The 26,162-nt window shown below is 51.5% G+C and overlaps 1 protein-coding gene across 1 annotated transcript in view; it reads right to left on the bottom strand.

Annotated features, from left to right (window-relative positions):
• Positions 1–661: 661 nt before the first annotated feature.
• Col5a3 (collagen type V alpha 3 chain) overlaps positions 662–26,162 on the bottom strand; it is a 47,910-nt gene continuing 22,409 nt past the window's right edge. Inside the window, exons 28-67 of the mRNA XM_051155963.1 lie at positions 25,700–25,744; positions 25,451–25,504; positions 25,200–25,307; positions 23,673–23,726; positions 19,498–19,551; positions 18,846–18,890; positions 18,565–18,618; positions 18,402–18,446; positions 17,640–17,693; positions 17,488–17,541; positions 16,896–16,949; positions 16,664–16,771; positions 16,426–16,515; positions 15,909–15,962; positions 14,288–14,395; positions 13,247–13,354; positions 13,110–13,163; positions 12,462–12,515; positions 10,751–10,858; positions 9,664–9,717; positions 9,480–9,533; positions 9,344–9,397; positions 9,159–9,212; positions 7,827–7,934; positions 7,119–7,172; positions 6,905–6,958; positions 6,643–6,696; positions 6,237–6,290; positions 6,007–6,114; positions 5,802–5,855; positions 5,244–5,297; positions 4,977–5,084; positions 4,667–4,720; positions 4,547–4,582; positions 3,709–3,762; positions 2,661–2,865; positions 2,451–2,563; positions 1,857–1,925; positions 1,320–1,559; positions 662–1,222 (exon numbers count right to left, since the gene is read on the bottom strand). Coding sequence (XP_051011920.1) covers positions 1,076–1,222; positions 1,320–1,559; positions 1,857–1,925; positions 2,451–2,563; positions 2,661–2,865; positions 3,709–3,762; positions 4,547–4,582; positions 4,667–4,720; positions 4,977–5,084; positions 5,244–5,297; positions 5,802–5,855; positions 6,007–6,114; positions 6,237–6,290; positions 6,643–6,696; positions 6,905–6,958; positions 7,119–7,172; positions 7,827–7,934; positions 9,159–9,212; positions 9,344–9,397; positions 9,480–9,533; positions 9,664–9,717; positions 10,751–10,858; positions 12,462–12,515; positions 13,110–13,163; positions 13,247–13,354; positions 14,288–14,395; positions 15,909–15,962; positions 16,426–16,515; positions 16,664–16,771; positions 16,896–16,949; positions 17,488–17,541; positions 17,640–17,693; positions 18,402–18,446; positions 18,565–18,618; positions 18,846–18,890; positions 19,498–19,551; positions 23,673–23,726; positions 25,200–25,307; positions 25,451–25,504; positions 25,700–25,744 — 3,087 coding nt within the window. The 3' untranslated portion in view covers positions 662–1,075. The remainder of the gene's footprint in view (positions 1,223–1,319; positions 1,560–1,856; positions 1,926–2,450; positions 2,564–2,660; positions 2,866–3,708; positions 3,763–4,546; positions 4,583–4,666; positions 4,721–4,976; positions 5,085–5,243; positions 5,298–5,801; positions 5,856–6,006; positions 6,115–6,236; positions 6,291–6,642; positions 6,697–6,904; positions 6,959–7,118; positions 7,173–7,826; positions 7,935–9,158; positions 9,213–9,343; positions 9,398–9,479; positions 9,534–9,663; positions 9,718–10,750; positions 10,859–12,461; positions 12,516–13,109; positions 13,164–13,246; positions 13,355–14,287; positions 14,396–15,908; positions 15,963–16,425; positions 16,516–16,663; positions 16,772–16,895; positions 16,950–17,487; positions 17,542–17,639; positions 17,694–18,401; positions 18,447–18,564; positions 18,619–18,845; positions 18,891–19,497; positions 19,552–23,672; positions 23,727–25,199; positions 25,308–25,450; positions 25,505–25,699; positions 25,745–26,162) is intronic.

Below are 26,162 nucleotides of genomic sequence, written 5' to 3' on the forward strand. Positions count from 1 at the left end.
AGAGAGAGAGAGAGGGAGAGAGAGAGAGAGAGAGAATAAGTTAGTTAAGCCAGTAAAATGTTGCAGGCAAGCCTGAGGACCTAAATTCAATCCCTGGAACCTACTTGGCAGAGGGAGAGAACCAATAACCTCCACATACATGTTGTGACCTCCACACTCATACTCTGACCTCTACACACATGTTGTGACCTCCACACACATACTGTGATATGGCCCACCACCCCACCCCATCTCTTGCCGCCCCCCCAACAAATGAAACTTTTTAAAAAGAAAAAGAAAAGAAGAGCACAGTTTCTTGGTTTATTCTTGAGATGCCAATTTTGCCCTATGGCCTGGGGAGGGGGGGTGCATAGTGGGTGGGGGAGGGGAGAGATCCTTCTGGAATCTCTCATCATATCCCAGACTTCCTACAGAAGGAAGCAGATTAAATAGACGACCATAGACCATTCATTCCCTTTTTCATACAGTTCCCAGTTATGAACAGGGCAGCACCATTTAGGATCCTGATATATGCCCAACATCTTGGTCCCCAGAAAACTTGGGGACATAGGAGTGGGACAGAGTAGAGAGAGGAACATGTGCAGAGCTGGGTCAAGGAAGCAGAAGGCAGGCATGTCTCAGGGGCGGGAAGTCCCACTTTGATCTTGCTTTACCTGTACTGGAGAAAGACTAGGAGTGAGAGGGGAGGGTCCCAGCCAGGGGTCGGGGAGAATCCAGTGCTTCACTATGGGAAGGGTTAGCACCAAAGGGTGAAGAGGGAGTCACTGATGGAGGGAGGGGAGGCAGGTCCGGGGCTTTCATCAGCTCTGAGTTCTAAGCTCACTGCGTGGAGGTCTGGGGAGGCTGTGGATGGTTGGATGGAGGGGAGAAAGCCAGCAGACAGTTGGTTCTGCCACCTGGGACGAATAGAAGGAGAGAGCTGGGCTCTCCACCCTCACCCCTGCAAGGGCGAAAGACTAGACAGTCACACAACCCTGGACCCAGAGTCCTTGGTGATAAATAGAATGGCCTCAAAGCCTCAGCACCAAGTAGCCCCAAATGAGGCTCCCTACAACTTCCTTCGCGCCTCCAAAATTCAGCTGCTAAAGCAGATGGGGCCAAGTTCAAAGCCAAACTTCTGGTTCGTCTGGCCAAAGTCAATGGCAGCCACATCCCACAGAGGCAGAAAACCCGCACGAGAAGAGCTGAAGTCAAAGAGGGTCTTCGCCTGTCCCTTCCGGAGCTGGCCATGAGAAAGCATGGAGGTGAGTTAGAGGGAGGGTGAGGAGGATTCCCCCACTCCATCCCAGCCCCACAGTCCCCTGGCCCCACAGTCTTACCCGGCAGCCATCATGGGAGACCTTGATGGTAGCTGATGTTGTGTGGTTGAAGGACAGCTCTTCCCAATTGGTCCCTAGGAAGCGGATAGCGCGTCTGTGGTCACCGGTAGATTCTTCCAGCCAGGCCACAGAGTTTTGGCAGGAGTAAGTGAACCTCTGATGGGCTGCAGCACTCAACAACTTCAGGAACGTCAGCTGGACCACATTCACCGGGGAGCCATCAGCATCCACATAGGAGAACTGCAGTGGGGCAAGGTAGGGTGAGGGCGTCATCAGCCCCACGCTCCTGCTGAGGAACATACTCCCAGACTCAATCCACCTGCAGTCCATGGCAGACCCGGCACTTCTACCTACTGCCAAGTAGCCTGAACTAGTCTTAAGTTCCTGATGTAGCTGAGGGTGGTCTTGAACTCCGAAAGCTCAAGGGCCTCATAGAGAAGTGCACGTCCTTATCTGTCTACCCTGTCCACCTCACACCCCAAATTCCCACCCCAGTCCCCACCAATCTTCATGCCGTGTCAGTGTTTGGCAACGCACCTTCTTCCCTCGGCGGAAGGTGCTGTACCAGCCTCCAGGCTTTTCTCTGGACCAGGAGGCCAGTTTCACCTGAGGGAGGATGAGAAAGGTCATCAGGCACCCAAGTCCCCTCTGCCTCCTCATACTGGGTGTCATGGACTGTGGATGCCCCCTTGACAAGGGCACAGCAAGAGGGGGCGGGGCCGGTGAGTGGGTCCACAGCTCCCTCACCCCCACATGCAGCAACTCTCAGGGTTCTCTGTGGTGATGGGATGGAACCCAGGGACCTGCCCACACTCAAGACAGAAGGCTTGGTACTGCTTGAGACTGGAGCCAGGGCCTGTGCGTGCTCTTTGAGCTTTGGGGATAGAATCAAGCCACGCCCACCCTACCCCAGCCCCTGTGCCTGCTTGGCAAGTTCTGGGGATGAAACCCAGAGCCTCATAGATGCTGGGCAAGTGCTCTATAGCTGGGCAGCAGCACCCTTGCCTGAAGGTTTGGATTTGGGTCCTCTACTACATAGACAGGAGGGATATAGGTCATTTGAAGGCAGAATAAGGTCTCACAGGTGGCCAAAGTAGGAGGAGATGAGAAAAAGACAAGATGGTCACTCACCATCTCAAACTTCTTGTCTGGATAGAGACAAGTTTCACCTCCTGCAGTGAAATTGCAGAAAACCTTGATGGCATCCTGTGCACAGCCCTGATTGGGGTCAATCCAGTATTCTCCTACCGAAGAGCCAGACCCAGTGGATCAGTGGGTGTGTGGGTGCTCAACGCTCACTTGCCCTTCCCGGGGACATAGAGGGGGGCGCCTAGACCTCACCATCTGGCAGGTGTGGGTGGCTGCGGTGGAGCTCGTGGCATATGAGGCCTGGGTGCTCAGCTGTGCCCCGAGGCCGCTGCAACTGGTCCAGCTCCAAGCTCAGCGAATTGAGTGAGGCCACCACCTCCTCCAGGCCACTTTCCACAGTGTCCAACACTGAGCGGCGTCGGCGTCTGCGCAGGCCGTGAAGCTCAGCAGGGGGACCCTGGACTCACACCGGAACAGGACCAAAGGAGAGGAAGAATCAGAGAGATGGGCAGAGAAGAAGATGACCAGGGCAGGCAGAGAGATTCAGAAGAGGAAGGAGAGGAGCAAGGAGAGGGAGGTGGCAGGGGGAAGGAAGGGGGTACAGGATGAAAGAAGTGCAACAAACATTGAGACAGAGATGGGCAAGAAGATGGAGATGCATTGAGGGAGCGATGGACCGGAGCAGACAGACTTGAGAGAGAAGCCCAGGTCAGAGCCCACAGATGGCGCCACTGGGACTACTACAGCCCCCAAGCCCAGACTGCCATTGAATGTTTTGGGGGGGGCATTTGTTTGTTTATTTGTTTGTTTTTAAAGATTTGTTAAAAAAATAAATAAATAAAGATTTGTTTATTTATTTATTTATTATACAGTGTTCTACCTACGTACACATTAACACCAGAAGAGGGCACCACATCTCATTATAGACGGTTGTGAGTCACTATGTGGTTGCTGGGAATTGAACTCAGGACCTTTGGAAGAGGTATCCAGTGCTCTTAACCTCTGAGCCATCTCTCCAGCCCCATTTGTTTGTTTTGAGGCAGGGTCTCATGTACACCAGGCTAGCCTCAAACTCACTATGTAGCTGAGGATAGCCCTGAAGCCCCGATCATCTTGCTTTCACGTCCCCAGTGTTGGAATGATAGGTGGACACAGCCGCCCACTGTACTGCACTCCTTCCACGGCTTTCAAGAAACTGTGTTTGTGAGCCACAGACTGGAGGACTGAGCTGGGCTCTGGGAAGCCCAATAGCAACACCCCAAGCCTGATTCCTGCCCTCCTCCAGACTCTGGGAACTCACCGGGGGGCCAGGAGGACCCGCTGGTCCAGGGTCTCCACGAGGACCAAGAGATCCCTATGGGAAAGGTCACTTTGAAATGAATCCTGTCTGTGGAGACTTGGTTCTACCAACACAAACACATGCATGTGCAACATGCACACACACACATACACACACACACATATATGCACAAATACATGCACACACACACATCTCAACATATAGTTTTACCTGCACATACGTGTGTGCATACACAGCCACACATATGCACACACATACACATGCTAGTACATGCATATACAACTATGCATACATATAAATATGCACATGCACTCTTATAGTTGCCCCCCAAGCCTCCAGACAAAGACATCCACATTAAAATCCCCATTACAGGCCCCCACTTTCCCCAACACAGTCCCATCATTCCTGACCTGTCTTCCTCCTCTAAACCAACCCCCTTTGAACATTTTTCTCCCTGCCCAGAGCAGGGCACACACATGTACACATGTGTCCATACATTCACATACATGTGCACACACGGGGCCCCAGAAGAGGCTCTCACTGTCCTGTGCTAAATAAAACCTAAGCTGTGTATTTCCTTCCCTTATCTTCTGAAACCAATAGAGTCTCCTGAAGCCACAACGTATTCAGCAGAGCTAGTTTACACAGATCACCTACCCCCCCCACCCCCCGCCGCCACCAACACACACAACGCACAGCACCTCAGATTCCAGGAATGCAGCAATAGGTGCTGAACACAGGGTGAGAGAATGAATGAAGAAAGGAAGGAGGCTGAGAGGGTGAGGCAGAAAGGGGTGGGTAGCTGGGGCGTGCAGGTCTAGGGGCCAGTGTCACTCACCGGGGACCCCTTGGAGCCCTTCTCTCCCAGAGGGCCCTGTGGGAAGAGATAGGGAATACTGGGGTCCCAACACCATCTGTCATGGTGCCCTCCCCATCCCACCAATATACCCACACTCACCGACACACCTGGGGGCCCGGGGTGACCTAATGAGCCAACAGGACCAGGAAGACCCTAGAAAAGAGACATTGGGGTCAGCCTTAATAAGGCCCAGGCCTATTACCCAAACACCTCCCAGAAGTCTTTCTACACACTCCAAAGCATCCCTGAAGCCATACACAAACTCCCAACTCCTCTAGAAGGCCCCCAAGTACCCGGATGTAGCTTCTTACATGACAGTCCATTGCAGGCCCCCCTCCCCTAACACAGCCCTCCCCCCATTCTAAATCCCTCACCCTTCAAACCACTCCCAGACAGGGCACACACTCACAGTGTCTCCCTGGGGGCCTGGAGGGCCCTGCACACCTGGCAACCCTTGATCACCTTTCTCACCAGCCTCCCCTGGGGGACCGATGAGGCCTATCAACCCAATGTGGCCCTGAAAGAGAAAGGCAGTCGAGACAGACATGTTGGGATTTTTTTTTCTTCTGGAGCCTTGGAAGGAATGAGTTGGGATGGGGGCCAGGAAGTGCTCAATTCTCCCAGCCTCCCAGCCAGGGCAGGAGACATGGGGACCAAGAGAGGGAGGCAGACTTACCTTCTCCCCCTTGAGGCCAGCATCTCCCTTCAGCCCTGGGAGGCCAGGTGGGCCCTGGGAAAAGATAAAGTTCAGCTTATGATTCCTTGAAAGGTGGGGGGTGGGGATGTATCTCAGGGAACCAGCCAGCCGGTTTTCAAATGTGAATGACCAAAGCTGGGGCCACTGAACAGTCAGGGGACAGGAGGAGGAGTGAGAAAAGTCGGGGTGTGAGGAAGGATGGTTGAGGATGCCAGGGGTCAGGACCAGTGGGCGTGGCCAGTGTAAACCCTCAAGATGGGGGTCAGCATAGACCATCAAGATAAGGGTTGATGTAGACTACCAAGATGGGGGCTGTTGTAGAAGGTGAGTATAGGCCGTCAGTGTGAAGGCTTAGCGTGTGGGGTCAGTGCAGATCATGAAGGTGGGTTCCCAATAAGTTACAAGGGTAGTCAGTATGGACAGGTGGATGGCAGCAAGAGGCCACCCTGTAGCACCAGCTCCACTGCCCACTCAATGTCCCTGGATGCCTACTGTGGCTTTCAGAGCTGTGACAACAGGGGTAGAGAAGTCTCTTACCAGGGGCCCTGGAGGGCCTATCTGCCCAGGAGGTCCCAGGAGGCCTGGTTCACCCTGAGGAGGAGACAGAGCAGAGGTGTCTGGCCTCTACCAGCACCCAGTGGGGACATTCCATTGTCCCCCAATGTTGGCTCCTCAACTGTGATGAGGTCCCAAGCTAGAAGCCCCATCCGTGCTGCTCCCTCCCCATTTTCATATCACTTACCACAGGGCCAGGGATCCCCGGAAGACCATCAGGCCCAATCCGTCCAGGGGGCCCTCGAGCCCCAGTGGGGCCTGTCCTGCCTGGGGGCCCATCAGGACCGGCATCTCCCTGAAATGGATGGGGGTGGTGAAAGCAGTCTCAAGGGACCACTTGCTGACCACTGAAACCTCAGGGGAGGTGCAGGCCTTCTGGTCAGGCATCACAGCGCCCATCCCTAGGTGGGTGCTCACCTTGGTGCCTTTCTCTCCCTCTCTGCCTTCTGGACCCATGCGGCCAGGGGAACCCTGAGGAGGGAAAGTGTGAGGGTCATGAGGGCCAGTGTGGAGCATTCAGGTTTATGTCAAAAGCGGGGTGTGGGGGATGGCAAGTTGGCCTAGCAGATAAAGGACCTTGCCTGAGACCCACGTGGTAGAGAGAACAGACTCCCACAAAGTGTCCTTTGATCTCTATAAATCGCTTTGTACCACATCTCACACACACACACACACACACACACACACACACACACACACACACACAGAGTAAATAAGTAAACAAATAGAATTATAAGAAGAGGAAGGTATGTGTGGAAAGTAAGGTATTGAACTGCCAAAGAAGAGGTTGACATGAGACCCTCAGGCAGTAGATATCACTCACCCTCTTGCCAGGGAGTCCACGGGCACCAGGTTCCCCTGAGGCTCCAGGTGGCCCCTGTTTAGTCAAGAGTAGCTGCAGTATCCTTTCACAGCTGAAGACAGTCCCATAGACAGCACCCAGCACCATCCACCCCCCCCCAACCACTCACAACCATGGGGTCAGAGACACCACAGGGGCCCATGCGGATGCCTTAGGTACCCCACTCTCCCATCACCAGCTCTATGCCATTCCCAAGTACTACACCCCTTTGCTCCCCACTCACCGGTCCCCCAACATCACCAGCATTTCCCTTCTCCCCTGTGATGCCATCCATACCCTAGGAAGGAGAGACAGGGGGAGAGTCTTGGGATAGGTGAGATGAGGATGAGGTTGGAAGGGAGAGAGTCCTTCACTCCTCTTAGCTTGTCCAGGTTTAGGGGCCACGGGGTATCTGGAGAGACGTTTAGGGCTGGGCTACAGGGAGAGTTTATACCCACCGGAACTCCAGGGTCTCCTGGGGGTCCTAGATCTCCAGGGAGTCCTGTGGGACCCTAGAATAAAAGCTGGTTGCTGATCACATCTCACTGAGTGAGAAGTCACCCCCTCACACACTGGATAGTGCCCTCAGACCAGCTACAGGGTACATGTCACACAAACAAAACACAAAATGAAGGGCTGGGATTTTATATTCAGGTAGTAAAGTGTTTGCTGCGTTCCTAAGAGGCTAGGCGTGGGGCCCCGAGGGAGGGCTCCATTTCCCTCCCGCGTCTCATTCAGTTATTGTTCAATCTATCTGCTCAGTCTTTATCTGAGTGGCTCAGAGAATTAGAAAATAGAAAGCAGTGGGGCTGAAGAGACAGCTCCATGGTTGAGAGCACTGGCTGCTCTTCCAGAGGAGCAGGGTTCTGTTCCTGGCACCCCTATGATGACTTACACCCATCTGTAACTCTAATTCCAGAGGATCCAATATTCTCTTCCGATCTCTGCAGGCACCAGGCACACATGTGGTGCACAGACGTATGTGTAGGCAAAATACCCATACACATAAAATTTTAAAAGAAAGAAGAAGAGGAGGAGGAGGGGAAAGAGGAGAGGAGGAGGGGGAGGAAGGGGGAGGGGAGGAGATTATCTCTGGCCTCTCACAGGGATCAGGTTTTAATATAACAAAGGCCCCACATCCTCTGCTCTCTCCTCCCAGGACTTACCATGTTCCCCTTAGATCCGTCCTCTCCAGGGGGTCCCTTCTTGCCTGGAGGTCCAGCAGCCCCTGATGGACCCGAATCCCCCTTTTCACCAATTTCACCTTTGGGCCCCTTTGTGGAAACAGAGGCCAGAAGTCAAAGGTCAGAGTGGCACAGTCTCTTTGGGGAACAAGATGAGTGCACCTTGGATAAGGGCACTTGCCTTGGGAGCCTGACAACCTGGCTTCAATCCCCAGAGCCCTATGGTAGAAGAGAACTGACTTCCAAAGTTGTCCTCTGACCTCCACACATGTGCCACTCTCTCTCACACACAGTAATAAATATATTTTTAAAAGATGAACAGGGCTAGAAAGTGATTAAGAGCACAAACTACTCTTTCTTTTTTTTTTTTTTTTTTTTTCTTTCTTTTTAAATTGTTTTAATTTTTGAGACAGGATTTCTCTGTGTAGCCTTGGCCTTTCTGGATTTGCTTTGTAGACCAGGCTGGCCTCAAATTCACCAAGATCTGCCTGCCTCTGCCTCCTGAGTGCTAGGATTTCAGGCGTGTGACCCTGCGCCCAACACATACTTTTTTTTTTTTTTAAATGTATACTGTATTCTGCCTGCAGGCCAGAAGAGGGCACCAGATCTTATTATAGATGGTTGTGAGCCACCATGTGGGTGCTGGGAATTGAACTCATGACCTTTGGAAGAGCAGTCAGTGCTCTTAATCTCTGAGCCGTCTCTCCAGGCCCACACATACTGCTCTTATATAGGACCCAAAGTCAGCTCCAAGCACCCACATTAGGCAGCTCACAACCACCTGTAACTCCAGCTCCAGGAGAATCCAATGCTATCTTCTAGCCTCTGTGAGCACTGCAGTCACATCACACAAGCACACACCCATGCACGCGTGCGCGCGCAGACACACACACACACACACACACGGAGTCGGGTAGCCTAGGTAAACCCAAGTGTCAGAGGTCACAGGGAACTAGAACCTGCTGAGTCAGGGATGCTAGCCAAGTCACCTATTATTAGTCTGTCCTAGCCCATGTGCTGTCTCCGGGTGCATTAGAAAATGGTCCCCTCTTGGGCAGCTTTACCCTCAACTCAAGGCTTGTTGCTTGGATTTAAACCCCTAGCTGTCTCCTCAGCCCTGCACCCTTGTGCAGAGGGCAACTTGTGGGAATCTACAAAGCATCTCCGATCTTCCTGGGGGAGCATCTTTCATCAAGACAATTGGTCTGGGGTCAGGGAAGCTCTAAGGACTGCCTGGGGGTCATGACAGCAAGACCTGCTTGAGGTCTGCAGTCCCTGTGGTGGGCACAGGGGCAACGCTCTATAGAGACTCACGGGGATGCCAGGAATTCCTGGGGGTCCAGCATCTCCAGCATCTCCTGGCTCACCCTGCGAGAGGCAAAGAAAATAGAAAGAGATCTTCTCACTGACAGGAAGGACGGAGGGTCCCCAAACAGCTATAGCCAATAGGGACAGGCCTTGTACCCTCCATCCTGGGCAAGTTCAAACTCTCTCCTTACCTTCTCACCCACAGCACCAGGCTGGCCTACTCCTCCAGGCAGCCCTGGAGGGCCCTGGAGAGACAGTGAGGGGAATGTGAGTCCCTAGAAGTTCAGCAGACCCATAGAGACATTCTGCCCATCCCAGAATTCTCACCTCTGATCCACTGGGCCCAGGAGGACCCCGAGGGCCTGGAGCTCCATGGGGACCCTGTGGAAGAACCAAAGAACCTGTAAGATGTGTGTGACCCATTAGATGACAGTGTACCCCGTGAGCTCCCAGATGGACCAGTGGTCACTCCCATCCCCCCACCTCCCATATCCCCCCTGGGAGTTCATACCATGGATCCCACATCTCCCACATCGCCCTTTTCCCCAGGAGGGCCCGGCAGCCCCTGTGAAATAAAAAGTCAAATGTAGTACAAATGGTGGTGAGAGGGCCCATTTGGTTAAGCGCCTCCTATACAAGTGTGAGGACTTGAATCTGGATCCTAAAACCCTGCTTGCCTGTGACCCCAGCCCTGGGAGGCAGTGACAAGAGGTGGCCAGTGACCAAATCAAGGAGCTCCAGATTTAGTGGGAGACATAGCCTCAAAAATAAGGCAAAGAGGGCCGTTGAAATGGCTTAATGGGTAAAGGTGCTTGCCACAAAAGTTGGTGGCCTGAGCCTGATCCCTGGGACTCACATGGAGGAAGGAGAGAAGCCACTCCTGCAAGTTGTCTCCTGACTTCCACACACATGAAATGAACATGTGAGTACACACACACATACACACACACACACACACACACACACACGCACAATAAATGTTTAAAAATGCCGAGTAAGCTGGGCATAGTGGCACACGCCTGTAATTCCAGCACTTGGGAGGCAGAGGCAGGTGGATCACTGTGAGTTCGAGGCCAGCCTGGTCTACAAAGTGAGTTCAGGACAGCCAAGGCTACACAGAGAAACCTTATCTTGAACCATCCCCCCCAAAAACAAAATAAAATAAATATTAAAAAATATTAGTTGGCAAACAATAGAGGAAAACACTCAGTGTCAAATCTCCCTCTCCACATGCACAAGCATACATGCCAACCTTCCTCCTCCGCATGCACATGCATATTTGCATACATGCCAACCCTCATGTTTTGAGCTACAGTCTCACTGTGTAGCCCTTGCTGCCCTAGAACTCGCTACAAACACCAGGTTGGCCTCTAACTAACAGAGATCCACCTGCTTCTGCCTCTTGAGTTCTGGGACTAAAGGCGTCCACCATTACATCTGGCCCTTTGAGTTTTTATCCTTATAAATCACTAAGACACAGGAATAGCAACACACACACACACACACACACACACACACACACACACACAAAACACAATAAAGATTCGAGCCCATGGTAAGGGGATGAAAAGGTGGCACCTCCAAACTCACACACCTACCTGCAGGCCTGGAGGACCAATCACACCTACAAAACCTCGGACTCCGTCATCTCCCTTCTGCCCAAAGAGCCCAGGGGGTCCCCGGCGACCCTGAGCCCCATCAGCACCCTGTGAAGAAGATGGGGACAAACAAGTTGGCGTCCAGATCAAAGGTTGTAGACAGAGTCAAAGGTTGGGACTGGGGACAGGGGATAGGGTCAACTTTGATGAGAGTCAGATTTTAGTTTGATGTGGGGCTCAGGTGACATTTTGAGTTAATGACACATGCTGAGTCAGGGCTGTGGCTTGGGTAAAGTTGTGAGCAGGATTTGTAGATGGTTGAGATGGACTCTAGGGCTAGGTTGGAAGTTATGACCTCATATGGTTTGGTGATACTGTGACCTGGACCATCAGGTCTTTCTTCAGGGATAGGTCTCCTAAAAGGGAGGTGGCCAGGCGATGAGACGGTAAAGAAGACAGAGAACTGGGGTTGGGGTCTTACACAGCTATGTCTTATGCTAAGCAAGCATATTAAGAAATATAACATCTCATATGCAGGTTTTTTTTTTTTTCTGAGATGGAAAATGGGACAAGGTCAAGAAAAATCACACACAGAACAAAGTCTAAAGAAGATAAAAGGTTGATGTTGCAGAAGGGGGCACCGGATGTCTCTGGGGCATCAGAGACCAGCACACAGAAGCGTTGGAATTAACAACCACAGCCCCTTAGGGTGGGAAGAGTTGGATTCTCAGGATCCAAAGCCACAACTCCCTCAAGTCTCAGGTCCCAAGCCACTGCCAGCTCTGCCAACCATGTTCCTGGTTTAAAGGAGGAGCTACATTCTTTCTACACATTGTCAGGACCTCGCAGAAAGCCTTGGATCAGCCAACTCAACCAACAACACTCAAAAGTTCCTGTGTTAGAACCTTGATCCCAGAATTCACATGTTGTCTTGAGGCAGGCTGTCATGGAGTCAAGGCTGACAACAAATTTATTTTGTAACGAGGGATGATCTTGCTGCTTCCGCTTCCCCAGTGCTGGGTGACAGGCATGGACTCCTATGCCTTCACTATGGAGGGCTAGGGTTGGAACCCAGGACTTTGTGCGGGATAGGCAAGCACTCTGCCAACTAAATCACACCTCCCGCCTCCTTCCGAGTTCATTTGTTGATAGCATTTGGAGGCAGGGCCTTAAAAAAGTACTTAGTATATAAGATGCAGTCATGAGCCCCACAGTGGGGTATTAGTGGCTTTATAAGACCCAAGCTTACATACTTGCTATTGGCACACTATATTATAATAAAGTAAGAAGACCCTGGCCAGAGGCCAGCACCACCATTAGGGACCTCCCACCCTCCAGAGCCGTGAGTCACCCAAATCATTTAGCTTCAGTGATTTCGCAACAGTAACTGAAAATTAACTAAGGCAAGGCTGGAGTTGAATTCAAACTTCGGATTCCCATTTGAAGGCAGCATTGGAGCAGGCAGGGCTGGTTGCAGAAGATGGTAAGAGCAAGGATAGAGGAAGCTAGGATTTGCTTAATTTGGGTATTTGAGTTGGATGAAGATCAAAGCTGTCAGCCGGAAGTACCGGTTGAATTTGGGTTCATCGCAGGTGTTGGCACTGAGGAAAGACCAGGGCTGGGTAAGGGTGCTGGGATTTTAATCAGGAGAGTGGCATACTGTCTTCCCTTCAAGGACCCAGGATATAGACACCAAGTTGGGAGCACTCACCGGGAGGCCTGGATGGCCCGCTGGACCCCTTATCCCTGTTGGTCCGGGTGGGCCCTGAATGGGGAAACAAAACAGGAAATTCTGTCAGAGCTGAGCGTGGTGGTGCACGCCTGTGATCCCATACGCAGGATCAGGAGTCAAGATCAGCCTCAGCTGCAGAGTGAGGTTGGGACCAGCCTAGGTTACGTGAACTCTTTCATCTGAACAAACAAACAGACAAAACTCTCCCTGGGATGGAGTGGAACCTGCTGGCCCTGGGAACGGGAGCTTAAGTTCTGAGGGGAAAGCTGCTGGCCTCAGGCCAAGGTAGATTCTCACCATGGAGGGATGGGGGATTTTTAAGCCAAGAGGGGCCTTTCCATAAATTTTTATTACATTTGTGTATTTTGCATGTATGTATGCATTTATGTAGTAACTGAGGGGAGTGAATTGTTTTCTTCCATCAGGAAGGCGCTGGGGATGAAATTCATGTCACTGGGTTTATTGGCAAGCCTTTATCCACTGAGCCGTCCCACCAGCCCTAGAGAAGTCTCTCTTATTCTCCTGTGTGTTTAGGGCTCTAACAGTGCTAGGTGCCAAGACTGGGCTGAGTGAGGCAGAGAGCCGCCCACCCATGAGCGCCACACCCTCCCTGAAGTCCCCACTCACCGCATCTCCTTTATCTCCTTTGTTTCCTTTGTGACCAGGCATGCCTACTTCCCCCTGCAGGACAAACCCATTAGGAAACTCCAGCCCCCATCAGACTCATCCTCTCCCGAGGCTGTCCCTCTCCCTGGTCCTCTCACCTTGTCTCCGTCCTCACCAGAAGGCCCTGCAGCCCCAGAGGGCCCCTGAAGGCCTGGGGGTCCTGGAATACCGTCTTTGCCAGTGGGACCAGGAGTACCCCGTTCTCCCTGATGGTGAAAGGAAGAGAGATGTTAGAAAAAGGAGGCGCAGAAGAAACCATCTGTGTAGCACCATTTTGAAAATTGAAGCCAGGGCTGGGGAGATGGCTCGACAGTTAAGAGCACTAGCTGCTCTTCCAGAGGACCTGGGTTCAATTCTGAGCTCCCACATAGCAGCTCACGACGGTCTATAATGTCAGTTCCAGGGGATTTGACACCCTCACACAATAAGTGAACTGTAAAATTGAAACTATCCCCCCTAAAGAGAGCTTCTTAAAGCTCGGGATATAAACAACCTGCAAGTCTCATAAAATTCCTGAAACTTACAGCATTCACCAGGCCTCCTCCTCAAGACTGCAGAAACAGTTAACAACTACTGGGGAGAGAGTCTTTGGCCTGTCAAGCTGCCTGCAAGTTGTACAGGGAGCTCCAGGGATGCAGCTCTTCTGAGCCATGAGCCAGGCTGGCATGGCATTCAGTGACACAGCTTCCTTTAAGTCAGCCTTGTTTTGTCAGTCACTCCTCACCCATGGTCTTGTAAGTAATCCCAATAAACTCACAGCTTCATTAAGCTGGACTTGGGAATGATAATTTTAAGAAGCGATTTTTTTAATTTTTAATTTTCTTTTTAATTATGTACATATGTATGTATATGTGAATAGGTGAGCATGTGCACGTGAGTGCAATTTCTCATGGAGACCAGAAGAGGGTGACTGATCTATCACCTGGAGCTAGAGTTACACGCAAATGTGAGCCTACCAAATGTGGATGCAGGAAACTGATCTCAGGTACTCTGCAATAGCAGTAAGTGCTCTTATCCTTTGAGTCATCATCTCTCCAGCCCACAGAAATAGTTCTTTTGTCAGCTGTTGATGTCCTATCTGAAGTAAGTAGATGCTTGCTCACATCTCTCCCAGAAAAAGTCAGCCAACAGACACTTACCGGGGAACCCTTCTCGCCAACAGGACCAACAGGGCCTTGTCCACCACTCTGGCCAGGAAGTCCAATGCCACCAGAGGGGCCCACAGGACCACGCTCACCTGGGGAGCCCTGGAAAAGGGGTGGAGGGCCAGGAACGATTGAAGTGACAGGGTGTTGGGTAGCAGTACCATATCTTATACACAGCCACAGGGCACCCATGAGCACTAGGGTATGATCCTCTCCACAAACCTCAAAGGCTCCCACCTTCCTCAACTTGAGGACCACATAGCCCTGCATGAACTGGCCCCATCACCATCCCTCATCCTCTCCTCACTCACTCAGCCAGCTACACACTCTTCCTCAAACCTGCAGGACATGGTCCTGCCCCCAGGTCCTTTACATACGCTGTTGCTTCTACCTGGAAAACCATCCCCCGGGTATCCACAGGACCCATGAGTATCTCCTCCAGGTCGTGGCTCCAATGTGACCTCTCAGAGATGCCGTCCCCAACCAGCCTGCTTAAAATCCTTTCTTCCCTCCTTTCTTCCTACCCCTCTCTCTTCTTCCTTTCCTCCCTTCCATGCCTTCCTTTTAACAGGTCTTCAGTAAGTAGACCAGGCTAGCCTCAAATCCACAATCCTTCCTCCTCAGCCTCTCACATGCCAGGGGGACAGTCCTGCAACACCACGTGCAGTCTGGATAGTGTTTTTCTCTTTCTGTGTGCATGCGCACGCACGCGCGCGCACACGCGTGTGTGTGTGTGTGTGTGTGTGTGTATGTGTGTAGGAATGCTAAGTGAATGTATCAATCAGCAATAAAGCGCTGTTTAGCCAATCAGCTGGGCAGAAGGACAGGAAGTGGAAGGCAGGACTTCCTGGAAGACAGGAGAAAAGTTTGACAGTTGAGGAGAGAGGGATTTTTCTGGACGGTTGGAGGAGGATGGTGGGAACTGAACGCGGACCGGCCCAGGGGTCATAGTGGCAAGTGTTTGGAATATATGTATGTTATAGGGTTTAGAGTAGTTTGTTTAGTTTACGAGTAGATTAGAATCAGTGCAGACTCAGCCCGGCAAAGTGCTGGCAGCTTTAAAGTATGTTTCAGTCTCTCTGTATCAGTTATTTGCTTTGTAGGATACAAAATACTGTAACATGTGTGTGTGTGTGTGTGTGTGTATGTGGGCACATGTGTGGGTACATGTGTACATGTGGAAGTCTGAGGTTGATGTTAAGAATCATCCTCGGTCTTCCACCATGTCTACTGAGGCAGGGTCTCTCAATCAAACCAGACCTTGCTGACATGGCTCAGCCGGCCTCACCAAGTTCCTCTGGGGACAGCCAGGCTTCCCAGGCTGGAATTGAAGGTGGGCCACCGCACACACCCGTCACTCAATCAGGATCTAAGCTCAGGTCCTCATGCTTGTGTGGTCAGCACTTACCCACTGATCCAGCTCCCCACCCAGTCCTATGACAGCTATTCTAGAGGAGGAAGCTTGCCGGCTGAGACTCAGGCCGTGGGGGTCAGGACTGAGTGCATCCCAGGCCCATCTTCCCCTAAAGCACAGGCCGCATCCTGAGGACATCAAGCTCTGAAGACGCAGTCCCCTCCAGCCCTCTCCTCACCCAGCCAGTGTGTTTATACTTACATTTGCTCCAACAGGGCCAGGGGGACCCTTGTCACCCTTCAAACCAATGGGTCCCTGGGGGAAGAAATGACCAGTCAGAGAATCTCCCAGGGACTCCCAAGGGTTTGCCTTCACTTTGGGGGACCCTCACCATTGCTAGCAGGTGGCCCTGAGTTCTGTAGATTGGACCACTCCAGGTGTCTGCCACTACCATGTCTGTGTGTGTGTGTGTGTGTGCATGTGTGCATGTGTGCATGTATGTGTGTGCTCACACCTTCCATGGCACACATGTCAAGGTCAGAGGACAATTAGCAAGAGTTGGCTCTCTTCATCTATCATGTGGGCCCTGGAGACTGAACTCAGATCATCGGGCAGCAAGCCTCCTCACTTGCTGAGCCCTCTCTGTCTCTCACTGGCCACCACTAACATCTTTATCCAGGGCCCCTCCTCTTTGCCATCGCTGTAGCCAGTCTTGAGGTGCTTGCTCATCTCTGCCCCCACAGCACCACACTCCAATGGGTTCCCCAAAGATACTCACTGGGTCTCCAGGGGCTCCTTGAGGGCCAGGGAAGCCCATGGGCCCAGGTGGCCCCTCCTTCCCAAGGGGTCCTAGGGGTCCTAGCTCACCCTGCAGGGAGCCAAGGGGGGTGAGTTAGCCTCAGAAACGGGATGCCTCTCCCAGTCTCTGACTACTCCCAGCTGCTCCCCACACAATGTAGGGGTGGGGGGGAAAGGGATTGGGTGATGATTTGGGGGCCGTTTATTCAAGTTCTTACCTTGGCCCCTTCTCTGCCTTCTACACCTGGCAGCCCTTGTTCACCAGGAGGTCCAGGGGGCCCTGGGGGACCCCTCTCGCCTAGAGGCCCCACGTCCCCTACCTTTCCCTGGAAACAAGCAAGGGACATATTGAGCGGCCTGGGGGCAGAGAAGACGCCGAACCTCCAGCTCCAACTCTGTGTGTTTCTTCGGTAATGAAAAATGGAGGAAGGCTGAGGGGGCCACTCTGACCTGAGGACCAAGGACACCAGCTGGTCCAGGGGGGCCCGTCTGACCTTGGAAGCCCTAAGGAGAGAAACAGAAAGGGGTGTCACTTGGGAAGAAGAAAGGAGAGCCCAGGGGACTGGGAGAGACAGCTCAGTAGGTAGAGCATCCCATGCAAGCAAGAGTTCAGCTTTCCAGCGTCCATGCCAAAAGCCAGTTGTGCTACAGCAGAGACCAGTGCCCTGGCCAGCCAGTCTAATCTAATCTCCCATATTCCAGGGAGAGACTCTGTCTCAAACAATTAGGTGGGAGCCAGGGAGATGGCTATTCAAACCAGAGAACCTGAGTCCGAATCCCCAGCACCCACATAAAAGCCATGCACAGTTCCCATGCCTAGAACCCCAGCACCGCAGAGCAGAGACAGGTGGATCTTGGGAATTGCTGGCCAACCAGCCTAGCCAAAATGGAAAGCTTCTGGTTTCGGTCCTAAAAAGTAAGACGGCAAGAGATAGAAGAGGGTCCCAGCATCCTTTTCTGGCTTCCACATGTACACCTACATGCGCACGCATTCCACTCCATACACAAAAGGGTCAGGAATCAGAGGTCAAGGGTCACTTACCAATTCTCCTCTTTGCCCAGGGTGACCAGGTATCCCATCTTTCCCCTGAGGACCCTGGGGAGCAAAGTGGGAATGAAGATTGATAACTGGAGCCACCCCACCCTGCCTGTACCCTTCCCCCACTGACTCAGAATCAGGGTAACATCACTCACTGGGGGGCCCTTAGGTCCAGGGAATCCTGGGGGACCTTGCAGACCAGGGAGACCCTGAAATGAAAGCAAAAATCATTCCCTCATCCCTCCTGAGTGTTTCGCACCTAAGACTCACAAAAATGACCTTAAAGCCAGCACAGCGCTGGCAAGATGGCCCAGTGGGTAAAGACGCTTGTGCTTACTCAGATAAGGCCTGTGACCCCAGTTTCATTCCCAGATCCCAGATGGTGGATGGCGTGAACCAACTCCTTTGAGTTGTCTTCTGACCTCCACAACCACCCGAAGACAAAGAGAGGTTTGTGGGTTTTTTTCTTTAAGGCCAGCACACATTGAGTAGCTACTGTGCGCAAGGTATGTTGCTGAGCACTCACTCATACTGTGTAACCCTATTCACCACTGCAGCCCATCGAGATTATCCTAGTTTATAAAAGAGGAAATTGAAGCAAAGAGAAGGTAAGCAACTTGCCAAGGCCACACAGCAGGCAAGAGCCACAACTGGGGATTGAACTCACAGATCTCTGACCTTGGAGACTGAGCTCTTTCTATTGCATTATATATAAGATGCTGTCAGCTCATGGCTTGTCCCCTCTCAGTGTCACACGCACACACACACGCGCGCGCGCACACACACACACACACACACAGACATTCATACATGCACATTCACGTACTCATTCAGACACACTCACACACTGCTCATAATTATACTCACTCTTACACACACACACACACACACACACACACACACACACACACACTCACCTTTTCTCCAGGGGCCCCAGGAGACCCGCTCTGGCCCACATCACCCTAGAACAGAAGGAATCAGCTTCAAACCCAGAACACACCCAACTGGGAGGGCTAGGCAGATAGGGGAGTTAGTCTGAGATAGACAGAGAGTCATCCCATCCCCCACTCGCTCCCATACCTTGGGGCCAGGCTGGCCTGTGGCCCCGGGCTGTCCTCTGTCTCCACGGGTGCCCTGCACAGAAAGAAATTTTTAAAAAGCAAGAACAAAAAACCCCTCAAATAACCGAAGTGAGTGGCAGGGTGGGCCTGGGAGAGGACGCCACACACAGGTTCCTTCCTCCAAAATCCCCTAGGGTTCCTCCAGGGACAGGACCTGTCCTTTCCTGTCTGCTCGTGTCCGCACTATCCCATCTCCCCGTAGCCCCCTTCCCCTGTGTGGAGCAGTCATCACTTCCTTACCGGTGTGCCCCGTTCTCCTTCCTCCCCTGGCTGCCCTGCTTTGCCCTGGAAAGCAAGTCAAACAAGAGAAAGTGAGAGTTGCCTTGTGCATCATGAGACACACCTGACTGGAAGGTTATTGTTTTAAACCAATATGCTTGTGTGTCCTGTTGACAAGAGGCAGGACTGTGCTAGCTAGGTTTCTTTTTGTAAGACTTATTTTTGTGTGTGTGTGTGTGTGTGTGTGTGTGTGTATCTGTGTCTGTGTCAGTGTCAAAAGGGCAGGTGCTCCCAGAGGCCAGCAGAGGGCATCAGATCCCATGGAGCCAGAGGCACAGACAGTGCTAAGAACCAAACTCCAGGCCCCTGGAAGAGCAGCCCGTGCTCTTAACCGCTGAACCAGCCCTCCAACCCTGGCTGTGGTAGTTTTAATTGTCAGATTGAGGCAATCTAGAAGCATCTAGGAAGACAGTCTCAATGAGCGATTGTCTACACCAGGTTAGCCTGCAGGAGCAAATGTCGGCGGGGATTGTCTCAATTGCTTTGACAGGGAAAGACTTACTGTAACAAGCACAGACAAGCCGCCCCAACACCCACCTCCAGGCACTCACAAGCACATGCTGCTTCCCCGGGGCCAGGCCACCCCTCTGCATACGTCTGGCACACAACTTACCCTTCTGCCTTTCTCTCCCAGTGGTCCTAGGGGTCCCGGAAATCCGGTAGATCCCTGAACAGAGAGAATTAGACATGAGATTTGGGGGTGAGTCAGCATTAGGCAGAACTGGCCGCTGGCTCCACCCTTTGAGGCTACATCACCACCACCCTCCTCCCCACCTCATTTCCTGATTCCTACCCCACAGCAGCCACACCGCCCTCCTCCAAACCCCCCAGGTACGCTAGCATGCTCCTGCCTCAGAGCCTTTGCACAGGCCCCTCCCTTCACCTTAAATGTTCTTCTCTCAGGTACCAAGTGTGAGGTACATGAGACCCTGTCTCAACAACAACAAGAAGAAGGGCTGGCTGGTGGGTGGGTGGGTGGGTGTGGCAGCCCACCTGTAATCCCAGCACTCTGGATGGGATGTAGAAACAGGGAGTCCCCAAAGGAACAAGCTGGCTAGTCAAACAGCTAGAATCAGTTATCTCTGGTCCAAGCGAGAGACCCTGCCTCCATATATAAGGTAGGAGTGATGGGGGAAAGATAGTAAATACCAACCTCCAGTGTCCACACTCAGGTATATCTGAACACACACACACACACACACACACACACACACACACACACCAAGCAACTCAAAGGTCAACCAAAAGGGATGGGACTTTGTAGGAAGTCAGGTTATTGGGAGTGTGTCTTTGAATGGGATCAGGTACTTTGGTCTCTCTCCTCTTCTCCATCTCTCTCTCTCTCTCTCTCTCTGTCTCTCTGTCTCTCTGTCTCTCTCCCTTTTCTCTCTCTTCCTCTCCATTTCTCCCTTGTCCCTTCTGTCTCCCACTTCTCTCCTCCACCCCCATTCTCCCGCTTCATGAGTGAGTGGCTCCTATCTGCCACCCTTGTCCTATTACTACCATCCGCCACCAGAAGCTGAAAGTCACATCACAGGGCCACTCAAGACCATGAGCCAAATATGACTTGTCTGCCAAGGCTGGTCTCCAGTAAGGCACAGGCAAAACCAGCCATGTCAACTCCGAACAGCAAAAATATGGAACTCGGGAAGAATTCTGTTTCTGGTGAGACAGCTCAGTGGGTAAAGGTACCCGCTCCCAGTCCTAGTGATGCGAGCTTGATCCACAGCACCCACGTGAAGGAGGAGAGGCCTGACCCCCCCCACAGGTTGGCCTTTACCTATATCTGTGTGTACAGATAAGGACACTGGGTCCCCTGGAGCTGGAATTACTATGTGGGTACTGAGAACTGACCCCAGGTTCTCTGCGAGAGCAGCAAGAGTGCTCAGTCTCTGCGCCATCTCTCCAGCCCATAAATGTAATTTTCAAAAGAGAATTCCTCACTCAGATTTGCTCCCATATATCTTCAAGTTCCCAAGTGACTTTACGTAAACAGACGTGCTCATCCAAGATGCAGTCTGGGATGTGGCTCAGACAGAAAGCACAGTCTCGCACGCATGCTTATCCCTCACAGCGCTGGCACTGTGTTTCTACATAGCCACATCTCTGTATAAGTACACCGTGTTAGGTTATAATGAATTCAAGATTGAAAAGATCTCATTTTTGTGAGTTTCCTCTCTGTTAGGATTCCAGTGTCTTTGTGTGCCCCGCCCCCTGGTCTGTGCCGGCAGCTTGATTCTTAGTGTGGGATACTGGATGGGGTACCTTTAAGGGGCATAGTACAGTAGGAGGTCTTTAGGTCATAAGGACCAACAGGAAGGGATTAACATAGCTCTCATGGGACCCAGTGAGATCCTGTGAGAGGGTTGGTTTTTTGTTTGTTTTTCTTTTTTTAAGATTTATTTATTATGTATTCTGCTTGCATGTGTGTCTGCATGCCAGAAGAGGGCACCAGATCTCAGTGTAGATGGTTGTGAGCCACCATATGGTTGCTGGGAATTGAACTCAGGACCTCTGAAAGAGCAGACAGTGCTCTTAACCTCTGAGCCATCTCTCCAGCCCCACCCACACCCACTCCCCACCGCCCCCACACCCCCCATGAGAGGGTTTTTAAAGGAGGCTGGAGAAATGGCTATTCTTCCAGAGGACCTGGGTTTGCTTCCTCCAGCACCCACATGTCAGAAGAACAGCTATCTGTAACTCCAGTTCCGGGGGACCTGACAATCTCTTCTGGTCTCTGCAGGCATTGCATGCATCTGTGATCCACAGACATATATGCAGGCAAAACACCAATAAAATAAAATAAACATAAATAAAATCTCAAAAAACATTCAGAAGATTTTTTGTTTGTTTGTTTTTGGTTGGTTGGTTTGGTTTTTTGGGTTGGTTGTTTGTTTTGTTTTAAAACAGGGTTTTCCATGTAGCCTTGGCTGTCCTAGATTCACTTGGTAAACCAAGCTAACCTTGAACTCACAGAGATCTGCCTGCCTCTGCCTCCCGAGTGCTGAGATTAAAGGCATGTGCCACCACTGCCTGGCTTGATTTTTGTTTTTTGTTTTGTTTTGTTTTTTGTTTGTTTGTTTTTTGTTTTTTGAGATAGGGTCTTTCTATGTAGCCTTGACTGTCCTGGAGTCGCTTTGTAGACCAGGCTAGCCTCGAACTCACAACAATCCACCTGCCTCTGCCTCCTGAGTGCTGGGATTAAAGGCCCTGTGCCACCACGCCCCGCTTTTTTTTTTTTTTTTTTAACATTTTGATGACCAATACTCAGGAAGTTTTGGCAGGTGGATCTCGGTGTGTTCAAGACCAGTCTGTTCTATACAGCGAGACTCTGTCTCAGTAAGACCCAGGCATTTTATTATGTTTAAGCATGTGTGCCACAGCATACATGTGGTGGTCAGAAAACAACTTGCAGGAGTCAGTTCTCTCCTTCTGCCACATGGTGCTAGGGGTCAAAGTCGGGTCATCAGATTTGGAGGTCAGGACCTTTATCTACTGCCGTTATCTTACTCATCCAAGAGGGCTTTTGTTTGTTGTACGTGTGTTTTTGTGTGTGCACATGCCCGTGGCAGTCAGTGCTGGGTGTCTTCTTTGACTGTAGTTCCTGTTAGTGTGTGCATGTATGCTCACAGGTTTGTGTGGTATATGAAAAGGACGTGTCCAAGAAGAGGCCAGAACATAATACTCAACGTCTTCCTCTATCTCTCTCCATCATATTCCTTTGAGACAGGGTTTCTCACTAAACATGGAGTTAGTCTGGTGGCCAGCGAGTGATCCTCCTGACTCAGCCCCCCCACATCTCTGGGGTTACAGGTCTGACTTGTTTTTTCCCCTTCGTATTTAAAGGAACTCTGTTTTGACTTAGTGTGTGTGTGTGAGAGAGAGAGAGAGGGGTGACTGGGATTGCTGGCAGAGAACAGACCATGTCAGATCCCCTGGAGCTGAGGTTATAGGCAGTTGTAAGCTGCCAACGTGGATGTGGAGACCTGAGCTGTTCGGCCATTTCTCCAGCCTGGATGTGTAAGTGGGTGGTGGAAATTTGAACTCGGGTCCTTGTGATTGTTACAGCAAGCTCTCTCTCCACTGACCCAGTTCTTTGGCACCTCCTCCTTAACTCTTTGAGATAAAGTCTCTCACTGAACATGGAGCTTGCTCAATGGCTAGGCTGGCTGACCATTGAGCATGAGAGACCCTCCTGTCCCCACCTCCCCGGTGCCGAGGTTATGGATGTATACCACCACACATGGCTTCTCACATGGGTGCTGGGACTCAAACGCATGGCAAGCTCTGCGCTGGCAGCAACCTGGCCAGACTTCAGAGGGCTGTTATTAAGGAATAAGTATGGCTGTCCCGTCTTCCTGTGCTGCTGTGGGGTCACTCTAACTCATACCTGCTTTTGCTGTGACCCCATCCCCTAATAAAGTAACTCAGGGCTACAACTATGCTAACAAAACCTCTTTTCTTCACAAAACGTCCAGCTTCAAATGTTTGGTTATAGCAATAGAGAACAGTCTAATACACCTCTCTGGATGATGAAACAAAGAAACATACCAAAAATCATCAAGTCAATAAGCCAGACATCACAGGTACCTCCATTTAGCAGGTAAGAAAACATGCTCAAGAACCTCACTCAAGTTTATGTAGGTCATGAGCAGTGACCATGTGAGAAAAAGTCCATGGTGCCAAGGTCCTATCCCTCAATGACATGAGCTGGGCAGCTCCCGCCTCAGATCACAGCCTGGCCTGCCCACCTTTCCCCTGCCCACCTTCAGTTCCATGGCCTCTTACCTTGGGTCCTGGGCGTCCTGGGTAACCTGGGAGACCTGGCACCCCAAGCTTCCCCTGCAGAAAAAAAAAAGATTGTAGAACAAAGGTCATATACCATAAGCCGGAGGCCAGGGGAGGAAAGGTCAAAATGTCGGCACAGCAGAGTAAAAACATACAAGAAGTGTGTGAGGGGCTGGAGAGATGGCTCAGCGGTTAAGAGCACTGATTGCTCTTCCAGAGGTCATGAGTTCAATTCCCAGCAACCACATGGTGGCTCACAACCATCTATGATGTGATCTGATGCCCTTTTCAGCACTGTATGCATAATAATAAATAAATATTTAAAAAAAAAAAAGAAGTGTGTGAGAAGCTCATTAATCAGTGTGAACCAGTGTCCTCATCTCTAAGGTGGGAGATAAAATGTTTCCTACAGGAACTGAAGAGAAGGCTTGGCAGTCTGGTTCCCAGCACCCACGTCAGGCAGCTCAAAGAAGCACCTGCACTCGCATGTGCATGACTCACATCGAGAGACACAAAGTTAAAAACAAAAGTAAACCCCACCCCCTTTTAAAGACAGGGCCTCAGCAGAGCATGGTGCCGCAGGCCTTTAATCCCAGCACTTGGGAGGCAGACGCAGGCGGATTTCAGTGAGTTGGCGGATTTCAGTGAGTTCAAGGCCAGCCTGGTCTACAAACTATGTTCCAGGACAGCCAGGGCTGTTACACAGAGAAAACCTGTCTCAGAACAAACAAACAAGACACAGTCTCACTGTGTAGCTCTGGCTGTCCTAGAACTCGCTATGTAGACATGGCTGGCCTCAAACTCATAGTGAGCCACGTACCTTTGGTCCACCTCCACCCCCGCCCCACCAGCACTAGAGTTAAATGAATGCACAACCATGATAAAAAGAAAATAAAATATTTTTTGTTTTTGTTTTTCGAGACAGGGTTTCTCTGTGTAGCCTTGGCTGTCCTGGACTCACTTTGTAGACCAGGCTGGCCTCGAATTCACAGCAATCCGCCTGCCTCTACCTCCTGAGTGCTGGGATTAAAGGCATACGCCACCACTTCTTGACTTTAAAATAAATTTTTAAGACTGTCTATTACACAAAGCTACTGTGAGGAATTGCTCTACAATGCTCATCAAAGAAATTAAGTATGACGGGGCTTAGCTCAGCCTTTTATCCCTGTCCAGAATCCCCCAGTGAGGGCCTGGGGTATGGCTCAGTGGCAGAGTCTCTGCCTAGAATCCCCCAGTGAGGGGCTGGGGTGTGGGTCAATGGCGGAACCCCTGCCCAGAATCCCCCAGTGAGGGGCTGGGGTGTGGCTCAGTGGCAGAGCCTCTGCCTAGAATCCCCCAGTGAGGGGCTGGGGTGGAGCTCAGTGGCAGAGCCTCTGCCTAGAATCCCCCAGTGAGGGGCTGGGGTGTGGCTTCACAACTGTTTTCTAACATGTGAGATCCCTGGTTCCATCTCCAGATTGGAGAGTGAGGCGGCAGCAAGGCTCAGAGATGGGTAGTGAACAACGTAAGTGAACCCCATCTACTCACCTTCTCCCCCGCTGCTCCTGGGGGACCCTCATCACCAGGAAGTCCCTCGGGCCCCTTCTGTCCTTCTGGACCATCCTCTCCTCTGGGACCTTGGAGCCCTGGGCTTCCCTAAAATAGAAAAGAAGGGAATTAAAATCAGTCATTTGTTCTTCCTACTCTGTCCATCTTCTGTTTAACCGTCATTCACCACCCACCCACCCGCCCCGCCCTGTATCTTCCCTACGTAGCCCTTCATGTGGAGCTGGTCTTACCCGGTCGCCTTTTGGTCCTTCATCACCCTTGAAGCCAGGAAAGCCATCCTCTCCCTGCGGGGGGGGGGGGAGACATAGAAATGGAGATAGAGAAGAGAGAAGAAGGAAGGAAGGGAGGAGCAGTAGAAGAGGAAAAAGGGATGGAGGAAGGAAGGCACAACTCAGAAGTCAGGGCTTTAGGGAAGAGACATAGCCAGAGCCACTAATTGGGGGCTCCCTTTCCTCCAAATGAACCCCCTTCCTTCTTACCCTTTCTCCTTTCTCTCCTTGGAGACCTCGGTTACCGGAGGTACCCTAAAAACAAAAAACAAAACAAAAAAATTAGAGCGCTCTCAACCTCTTAAGGAAGTTTCTAGACTTTCTCCCTTGACCTAAAATTATGAGAACAGCCCTGTCTCCCAGAGCCCCTCAGTGTGCTTGCTTAGCTTCCCCTACATATTGCACGCCTGGTAGCCACCCCCACCCCCCACCCCTGCCAAGTTCACGTGCGTGGGGAGGACAGGGAAAGATGAGTCTGTGCCATTCATTTCCACTTCCCGAGGACACAGTGTCCGCAGTCCCTTCTGGCAGCAGAAAGAACATTCCAGAGCCTAGCCTCATTCCAAAGGCCGGGGAGAGTTTCTCCCATTGTGCTAGCCACAAGGAGACTCTGTGCCTGGTGACAGCATGACCATCTCGTGCATACCCGGGGCTGACTTCCGGCCTGCACTAC

The sequence above is a fragment of the Acomys russatus genome, chromosome 14 (genome assembly GCF_903995435.1).
Source record: "Acomys russatus chromosome 14, mAcoRus1.1, whole genome shotgun sequence".
Taxonomy (NCBI): Eukaryota; Metazoa; Chordata; class Mammalia; order Rodentia; family Muridae; genus Acomys; species Acomys russatus.